A 10910-nucleotide genomic window follows, 5' to 3' on the forward strand; every position below is an offset into this window, starting at 1 on the left:
GTGATTATCTTGTATCTAAGGCTCTGCAGACTGCCCCCTTATTTCAGTTCTTTTGACAGACTTGCATTTTAGCCAATCAGTGCTGACTCCTAGGTAACTTCACGTGCATGAGCTCAACGTTATCTATATGACACATGAACTAGCGCCCTCTAGTGGTGGTGGAAAACTGTCGAAATGCATTCAGATAAGAGGCGGCCTTAAAGGTCTAAGAAATTAGCATTTGAGCCTGCCTAGGTTTAGCTTTCAACTAAGAATACCAAGAGAATAAAGCAAAAGTAAATTGGAAAGTTGTTTAAAATTACATGCCCTATTTGAATCATGAAAGTTTATTTTGGACTTAACTGTCCCTTTAAACTGACCTAACAATGAAGATATTTTTCACATTAAAGGGACAGTCTACTTGCAAATTCTTATAGTTTAAAAAGATAGATAATCCCTTTATTATCCATTCCTCAGTTTTGCATAACCAACACTGCTATATTGATGCACTTTTTACCTCGGTGATTACCTATCTAATCCTCTGCAGACTGCCCCCTTATTTCAGTGTTTTTGACAGACTTGCATTTTAGCCAATCAGTGCTGACTCCTAAACAACTCCACAGGAGTGAGCTCAATGTTAACTATATGACACACATGAACTAGCACTGTCTAACTGAGAGAAGAGGTGGTTTTCAACGGTTTGGAAATCAGTTTGAGCCTACCTACTTTCAACTAAGAATACCAAAAGAACAAAGCAAAAGTAAATTGGAAAGTTGTTTAAAATGGCATGCCCTATTTGAATCATGAAAGTTTATTGTGGACTTGACTGTCACTTTAAACTGACCTAATAATATATTCTGATATGTCTCACTGCATAACTGTTATATATCTTGTTAAAATATTTTTTTTGTTCCTTTTCTTAAAGGGTAATGAAACCCAAATTTTTTATGTCATGATTTAGAAAGAGCATGTAATTTTAAACAACTTTCTAATTTACTTCTATTATCCAATTTGCTTCATCGTCTTGATATCCTTTGCTGAAAAGCATATCTAGATAGGCTCATTAGCTGCTGTTTAGTGGTTGCACACGGATGCCTTGTGTGATTGGCTCAACCATGTGCATTGCTATTTCTTCAACAAAGGATATCTAGAGAATGAAGCAAATTAGATAATAGAAGTAAATTTGAATATTGCTTAAAATAGTATTCTCTACCTGAATCACGAAATAATTTTTTTGGGTTTAGTGTCCCTTTAATTCTATGAAAAAGAGTCTCCATTTCCATGACGCCCCAGGGTAGTTATTGCAACACCTGCTGGAAGCACAAGTAGACAAATTCTTGGAATGCCCTGCCTGTTGGCCCCTCTGCAGGTGCAGTGAGTACTCAGTGTGCACATGCGCAGCAAAGAGCATGTGCACGGGTGTATGCCCCCAAACCTTGTGCTTCAGTCATTGCACTGGGAACGTGGGATCTTTAAGAAGAACATAAAACACATAAAGATAAAACATATTATCCTGATAGCAAAACATATAGCAGTTTTCTACTGTGGCAAAGGACCCACATCATATAAAAATGTCAGGACACCCTCTTCTAAATGATTGGCAGAGAAATGAAAGAGGGCTGGGGAAATGAATGGGACCCACTGGGCAGTGCCCAAGCTTCACAATCACAAGTTGTTATTCTATGCAGCTGAGTAAATAAAGAACAGAGAGATGAGTGAGGCTGCATATAATATCAGAGCAACGGCTGAAGCTGGAGAGACACAGGAAGCCTCTAAGCTAAGGGCAAGAAAATGAAAACACAGAGCTAGGCACAGAGAGGAAGTAAATATAGCAGCCTTGTCATTCTGTGTACTGGGGAACTGCGGCCTCACCGGCTGATGGGAGGAGTCCGCTAGTTTCACTTTCTGGCTTCCTACATCTGGTCAATGATTACACAGGCTGAGAAGTGTACATGAAGATGCCCAGCACTGCCCCTCACTGTGTGACCCTCCTGACACCTCCCTGGCTGCACCTGGACCACATGCCCAGATCTAACATGGCACTAGCCCTGAGTTAACTCTCTTTAACTGTAACTGTGGTGCTAGGGGGGGTTTAGTGCAGACAGATTAGCCCTCCCCCTCTATACCCCATTCATAACCCTCTGTATCATGGCTGTGCCCTGGATCTGCTACTGGCAGCTTCTGCTCCTGCTTGTGTGCTGCTCCAGCTGGGGTAAGTTTGCATGATAATAAAATATAATCATGTCTGCAAATTCTCCCTAAACTCCGATTTATAATTTAGCAACTATGATCTGCATTTCACAGTTTATATACATCCACAGCTTCTACCTGCATCTCACAGTTTATATGTATCTACAGTTTATATGTATCTACAGCTTGTGCCTGCATCTCACAGTTTATATGTATCTACAGTTTATATATATCTACAGCTTGTGCCTGCATCTCACAGTTTATATGTATCTACAGTTTATATATATCTACAGCTTGTGCCTGCATCTCACAGTTTATATGTATCTACAGTTTATATGTATCTACAGTTTATATGTATCTACAGTTTGTGCCTGCATCTCACAGTTTATATGTATCTACAGTTTGTGCCTGCATCTCACAGTTTATATGTATCTACAGTTTGTGCCTGCATCTCACAGTTTATATGTATCTACAGTTTGTGCCTGCATCTCACAGTTTATATGTATCTACAGTTTGTGCCTGCATTTCACAGTTTATATGTATCTACAGTTTATATGTATCTACAGTTTGTGCCTGCATCTCACAGTTTATATGTATCTACAGTTTATATATATCTACAGTTTGTGCCTGCATCTCACAGTTTATATGTATCTACAGTTTGTGCCTGCATCTCACAGTTTATATGTATCTACAGTTTGTGCCTGCATCTCACAGTTTATATGTATCTACAGTTTGTGCCTGCATCTCACAGTTTATATGTATCTACAGTTTGTGCCTGCATCTCACAGTTTATATGTATCTACAGTTTATATGTATCTACAGTTTGTGCCTGCATCTCACAGTTTATATGTATATACAGTTTATATGTATCTACAGTTTATATGTATCTACAGTTTGTGCCTGCATCTCACAGTTTATATGTATCTACAGTTTATATGTATCTACAGTTTATATGTATCTACAGTTTGTGCCTGCATCTCATAGTTTATATGTATCTACAGTTTATATGTATCTACAGTTTATATATGTATCTACAGTTTATATGTATCTACAGTTTGTGCCTGCATCTCACAGTTTATATGTATCTACAGTTTGTACCTGCATCTCACAGTTTATTTGTATCTACAGTTTGTACCTGCATCTCACAGTTTATATGTATCTACAGTTTGTGCCTGCATCTCACAGTTTATATGTATCTACAGTTTGTGCCTGCATCTCATAGTTTATATGTATCTACAGTTTATATATGTATCTACAGTTTATATATGTATCTACAGTTTATATGTATCTACAGTTTGTACCTGCATCTCACAGTTTATATGTATCTACAGTTTGTGCCTGCATCTCACAGTTTATACCTGCATCTCACAGTTTATATGTATCTACAGTTTGTACCTGCATCTCACAGTTTATATGTATCTACAGTTTGTACCTGCATCTCACAGTTTATATGTATCTACAGTTTGTACCTGCATCTCACAGTTTATATGTATCTACAGTTTATACCTGCATCTCACAGTTTATATGTATCTACAGTTTGTACCTGCATCTCACAGTTTATATGTATCTACAGTTTATACCTGCATCTCACAGTTTATATGTATCTACAGTTTGTACCTGCATCTCACAGTTTATATGTATCTACAGCTTCTACCTGCATCTCACAGTTTATATGTATCTACAGTTTGTGCCTGCATCTCACAGTTTATATGTATCTACAGTTTGTACCTGCATCTCACAGTTTATATGTATCTACAGTTTGTGCCTGCATCTCACAGTTTATATGTATCTACAGTTTGTGCCTGCATCTCACAGTTTATATGTATCTACAGTTTGTACCTGCATCTCACAGTTTATACCTGCATCTCACAGTTTATATGTATCTACAGTTTGTGCCTGCATCTCACAGTTTATATGTATCTACAGTTTGTACCTGCATCTCACAGTTTATACCTGCATCTCACAGTTTATATGTATCTACAGTTTTTATGTATCTGCAGTTTATATGTGCCTGCATCTCACAGTATATATATATATATATATATATATATATATATATATATATATATATATATATATATATATATATATATATATATATATATTGCCACCTCTGCCATGTTTTCCTGGACACTTATGAGTTACACATGCTGCAGGGTGTGCAGGGAGAAACATGAATAGTGATGTCCAGGGTAACTATTTGTGTACTCTCCAGGTGTACAGTGCATGTTGCCCTCTGCACACCTTGCAGCTTGTGTCCAGGAAAACATGGCAGAGGTGGCAACCCTAAAATATATATATATATATATATATATATATATATATATATATATATATATATATATATATATATAACAAATGTACCAGCTGTAGTTGGGAAATAATAATCAAATCGAGTATCAGAGATGCAAAAAAATAACTATTGCAAATCCGGTGCAAGGGGGTAATGATAGAGATTATTAACAAACAAAAGAAGACAATTAGAAATACCCTTATTCCAGCACAAACTCGTATATCATCAAATTTCTATTTCCACAAGTGAGAGGCGTATAACAGAAATAAATGCAGACGAAACTGGTTTGCACAACAAAAATAAAAAACAACTTTAATAAGGCTAATGTGTCAATATAGATAGTTGCCATTTATTATTATTTCTTGAATCTACTTAGGGCTCGATTTATCAAACATATTCTCCTTAATTTGCGCCTTAATTCACGCCGTCGTAATATATCTCCTATTTATCATTAAGAAATACTCCTAAAAATGTGCAAATACGACTGCAAAATTCTCGCCCTTCAATGTCCCTCGCCTAGGCGCACATTTGCGCAAATTAAAGCTTTAAAACGCCCTTTTCAGGGTGTATATTCAAGAATACGACCTATTTCTCTCCAAAATAGATATTTATCATTATTTTGCGCCATTGGAGAGCCTAAAGTTCTCCTCCTAATACGACTACTAATGTTCTCCATGAAGAGATAGGAGAACATCTAATTTACTCCATATTTTCAGCGCAAGAAGATGGATTATTTCCTTATTTTGTCTGCAATTTCTTTAGCAAGGGGCCATGAAAATCGAAGAAATGAACAGATTTTGCCAATACGTAGACGGCAAAGAGTTCCACGAGTTTTTCTACCTCGTTGTGGACTACAGGCATTATCTGATTATCAGATAAAAAAAAGATTTCGCCTAAACAGGGAGAGCATACAAAATCTATATGTTCTAATACAGAATGATCTAGAGCCACAGACTAGAAGAACAAGGGCAATACCTGGAATGCTCAAGTTATTGGCAGTTTTGCATTTCCTAGCCACGGGCTCTTTTCAGGCTGTGTCCAGTGCAGTGGTTGGCATGAGTCAGCCTTCTTTTTGTAGACATTTGAGGACTGTGTTAAAAGCGATTTTGAAGCATCTAAATAAATTTATATATGTGCCAAGGAATGTACATGAATGGCACCAAGTAAAATCTGGTTTTTATCAAGTTGCCGGCATTCCAAATGTCCTAGGTGCAATTGATTGCACACATATTGCAATTAGACCACCAGCTTTAAGGGAGGAGCAATATCGAAATCGGAAACACTTCCACTCTCTCAATGTTCAAGCAGTATGTGACTCTAACCTTCGGTTTTGGGCAGTAAGATCAGGTTTTCCAGGGTCATGCCACGATTATCACATATTAAAGCAGTCTGCTTTATTTGCAGCATTTGAACGTGGAGAGATGCCACACGGTTGGCTATTAGGTGAATATTAAAATTTTTATATTTATTTATAAAATGTCATATTTTAACCTCATAAACCTGTTGTTACATGTCGCTAATTTGTAATTGTCTTATATTTTTGAAGGTGACAGCGGGTACCCCTGTAGGCCTTGGCTCTTGACACCTGTACCAATACCTCATACACGATCAGAAATCAAGTTCAACGAATCTCACAGGTCGACAAGGAGTGCTATTGAGCGTACATTCGGGGTACTGAAAATGAGATTTCGGGTGTTGGACCGTTCTGGTGGTGATCTACAATATTCCCCAGAGAAATGTAATGACATAATTCTGGTGTCATGCATAATGCACAATATTGCTATTTCCCAACTAAATATAGATGAGGTGTGTCTGGAGGATGTTCCAGAAGATGTTTATGTTCCTCATGAAATTGTCACAAGACATACCACAAGAGCTGGAGTGGAAAATCGTCTTGAAATTATTGAACGATTTTTTAGATGTAAGTCTACTTAATAAAATTGTATTAACATGTTAATATTGTTTGTTCTATATAATTAATTACATCTTTTTTCTTTTTTTCAGGAAATTTTATGATTGGATTCAAATACCTTGGTTTAATTTAATAATTAAAATTGATAGAATTGTGTATATATATATATATATATATATATACATATATATATATATATATATACATATATATATATATATATATATATAATTTTATTTTTATATAAGAGAAATTACATAGTTTGATACCAAAGTTGTGTTGTGTTATTTATATATCTATCTCTCTCTCTCTCTCTCTCTCTCTCTCTCTCTCTCTCTCTCTCTCTCTCTCTCTATATATATATATATATATATATATATATATATATATATATATATATATATATATATATATATATATATATATATATATATATACATATATATATATATATATATATATATATAGAAATACATTTTTTTTTAATTAAAAATAGAATTTATATAGTTTATAACCAAAGTTGTGTTGTGTTATTTATACATATCTTTTTCTCTTTTTGAATAAAAAATGAATATTTTGAAACAAAAAAATGGTTCGTTATTTACTTTGAATAATTTTTTTTTATTTATTAATATTTATTAATATAAAAAACTTTATTAAACAACAAAAATTAACATCAAAACAGTGAACTCTAATAAACATTGACCAAGGCTATAAGTGCGTTAAATATTTTAGAACCCGTAACTTGAAGGTATATATGGAGAATAGAATTAGAAATCAGGATGTCGTCTATTCAAGAACTCTAACTTTTTCTGATAATACTCCTTTTGCACTGTTAATTGTTCTTGAAGTATATTATTTCTTTGTTTTTCCAATTCTATCATTTGTTTAAAAAATTCATTTTGTTCGTTTCTGAAAGACAATGCCATATCTGTTAATCTTTCAACCTCATTTGGTCTCTCCGGTTCATCTATCGGGCATTGTTCTGCATCCTCAATCTCTTCCTCACATTCTGATTCCTCTACATGTGGTGTTTCAACTTGTGTTGATGTTTGTCCCTCTATTTGTGTCTCATCATCATCATCCTCCTGACAAACTGTGTCAGTCACAAGTGGTTGTAATGTGATTTCTATTTCATCTATGAATGTAAAAAATAATTATTTTAAAAAATTAATAAAATTAATTAAAAAAAAAAAAAAAAAGGTCAATAATTACCATCAAATAATGTAATTGACGAATCCTGCATAGTTTGTAGTAATCCCATGACACCTGTAACAAAAATACATTGATATTCATATATATGTTTTTAAATTAAATATCTTTACATAAACAGAATTTTCATGGCGAAAAGTAAGAAACGTAGTAATACATATTCATTGTCCATTCTTTTCATTAATACAAATGATATTATCATTTTTGTAATATACTTGTACTTACTGGTAGTTTCTTCCCTGCATGGTATACCACATGAAGATGTTGTGGGTTGTTCACTAGTCAACTCAGACTCGGATGGTAGGTCCACCTGGGCATTTTCTAATTCATTTTCTAATGCCTGTTCATGTTCTTCTATAGTACATATAAACAAATTAAAATTTAATTAAAATTAAATATTGAGAAACTGAATATACAAAATACATGTTAAAGAAATAGTGTAGTGTAAATTATTATTTCATTATTCTGATAGAGCATTGAATTTCAAAAAATGTTTATAATTCAATACTATTAAAATTTTTATATTTTCTTCTTTTTGGATTATCTCTCATTTCCCAAACAAAAAATCTAAGTTTAGAAGCGTGGCCATTTTTGGGTGTGACACCTGTTTAGCGCTTGCTGATTGGTTTCTTTTTAAATGTAGCCAGCCAATTAACAAGCGGTATCCAGGTCCTCATCCAAAAATGGTCCTGCTTCCAAGCTTACAAGCATACTTTGTTCAATACATATTAAAATAAAAAAAATAAAAAATATTCATATAAAAAAATTATTAACAGGGTATGCTCTGTCTGAATCTTGAAATATAAGTTAAGAATATATTATACTATTCGTTTAATAGCAATCAATTAGATATTTACCTCGAAAATCCATGGTATCTGATGGTACATCAAGTCCCACCACGACAGCATCCCCCATCCTGGCATACAGCATCTGTTCGTAGTCAAGCAGTTCAGCCCTATATGCGGGGCCTCCACCAGTTCCTTTTGATAACTGCTTTTCCTTGCATACTTTTCTTTTAATATTCTTACGAATATCATTCACCCGCTTCCGACAGGCCCTGACGTCTTTCGGAAAACTACCCTCTGCTGACACAGCACGACTAATTTGTTCCCAAATAGCCTTTTTTCTTTGAGGGTTGACAGATTTTGCTTGATATCCGATAATAATATCGTAATGTTCGATGACCACTTCAACTAGAATACAGTTCTGTCGATGACTAAACATCACACTTCGGCCACTTTTCGTTTTTCCAGCTAGTCCAGTAGCCATCGCAAATTTAGATCAAAAAATGGCGCTAATAAAAATAGTGTCTTCGTTAGAAGTCAGAATAAAGTAATGAACAATTATCACTAACAACTTTTGTTCCAGAACGTTACAGAAATGGGGCGTTATATGAATAGATTACTGAATAATTTAAATAAAATTAGTAACTGTAATTTGATTGCACAATTAGAATTTACTTTATTCCTATTGGTCAAATGTGTATTTTTTTCAAATTGATGTGTTTTTATTATTATATACATTCTTTTTTAAAATTCGAAACTATTTGTATGTATCAATTGGGGTAACAACGAACATAGCCCTAAAAATAAATTTAAACTAGGAAAACAAATGTATCGACTGTAGAAATATCGTCACAGTTATTGCGCATTGTAACAATTGCCAGTTATCTTCTATCGACTGTAGAAATATAGTGCACGTTATTGCGCACTTGTAACAACTTACATGTAATCTATATTGATACAAAAAGATGTAACTAGTTTAATATTTTTTCTTTAATATTGATAAATAATGAAGTTTCGACTCGATTACTTATTTCTTTTAAAAATAAATCATTTTTAAAATGGGTATATTTTAATGCGCACTAACAATAACAATTAGTTCCGTTATTGGGTGGAGTTTTATGGTTAGAGAGATACATACATACATTTGAAGATGAATCGTTCCAAGAAGTTTTCCATTGGTGAATTACTGATTATCACCTATACAATGGAAAAGTATTTTCCGAAAAAAAAGAAGGGGATATTCACATTGGAACAGGATAGAAGAAATCCAATTTTATCAGAGATGGTGCGACGGGTCAGACGTCTGTCTGGCCATAATAGGACTAGAAAACAGTGCCTGAAGCGTTATAATGATCTAATCCGGAGACAATCTAAATTAAGGACCCTAATAAGAAGCTATGTTATGAAATGTAAGTATTTATGTAATAGTTGTGTATCAATTTTTTAACTCTATTGTAATCTGTCATTAGTTGTTACTTTGTTTATCTTGAACTTTGTGCAGAAATATAATTGCAAATTTTGTATCCATTTTAGATTTATTGCGGTTTGTGAAACAGTATTAACAATGTAATTGTTTCAGTCTGATGTTGTACTGTACAATCGATTAACAATATAAATACAATTGTATTTCAATTTTTAACAGTCAAAAATAGAAAAAGGCCCCGTTATCTGCGCCCAATAAAATGGAATCCATCCAGTCCAGAAGCTGATTGTGATCCACTACCGACTGTTTTTCTGGAGTCTGAGGCTATAATGACAACAGGTATGAATATAGTTACTAAAATGTTTAATATTAAGATAAATCATCATTGATATTAACATTTATATGTTCAAAATTTTTACAAAAAGGGAAAAAGAAAAAAAGGCGACAACGTCGCAGAAGGCCAATGCCCATCATTGATGATGAATCTGACAATGAAGGTAGATTTCCTTAACATATATCTTACAAATAAATAAAATTATTCTATTTAATGACTATAATCATATTAATTATAGACATGATTGAAGAAGATACAGACCAAAATGCCATTGAAGATATAATTGTTGAAGAGGAAAATAATAATATGAATCAAGATTCACCAAATAGCGAGCAACAACAAGACACTAATATATGTAGGTTCATATGTCTATTCAGTCACTCCTTATATGTCATTATTTGTACTAAAATAGAACTTTTGTTTTAGTGAATAATTATTGAAAAGAGATATGGATTTCAATCAGCATTGTTCTATTACATAAGTATTCCTGTTATAATTATGTATGTCTTTCAGCTATTCAAGATGAAGGACAGAACCTTGAACATGAAGAAGAAATGCAATCTAATTCATCCAATGTAACGGAATTTTATGATTGGAGTGAGTTCTTTTGTATCATAACAATCTTTAGCTTTCACTATTGTGTGGAACAAAAGATGCATGTGCGTGTACACAGTATTATCAAGATGACATGCTTTTAAATAACAACAGAGGTGTAGATAAAACCTTCTAACAAGAGATTAGTCTTTTGTCTGTGTTTCTTGTTAGCATTAGTTAAAACACTA

At 33.6% G+C, this 10910-nt stretch overlaps 1 protein-coding gene across 2 annotated transcripts in view; it reads left to right on the forward strand.

Moving 5' to 3' along the window:
• Positions 1–1649: 1649 nt before the first annotated feature.
• The window catches only part of LOC128639835 (microsomal triglyceride transfer protein), a 95815-nt gene continuing 86554 nt past the window's right edge, over positions 1650–10910 (forward strand). For both annotated transcript variants that reach the window (XR_008399265.1, XM_053692033.1), the window contains exon 1: positions 1650–2191. Coding sequence is in view for 1 of the 2 variants with exons in the window: in XM_053692033.1 (XP_053548008.1) it covers positions 2128–2191 (64 nt within the window). In the remaining variant the exon portion in view is untranslated. The remainder of the gene's footprint in view (positions 2192–10910) is intronic.

The sequence above is a fragment of the Bombina bombina genome, chromosome 9 (genome assembly GCF_027579735.1).
Source record: "Bombina bombina isolate aBomBom1 chromosome 9, aBomBom1.pri, whole genome shotgun sequence".
NCBI classification, from domain to species: domain Eukaryota; kingdom Metazoa; phylum Chordata; class Amphibia; order Anura; family Bombinatoridae; genus Bombina; species Bombina bombina.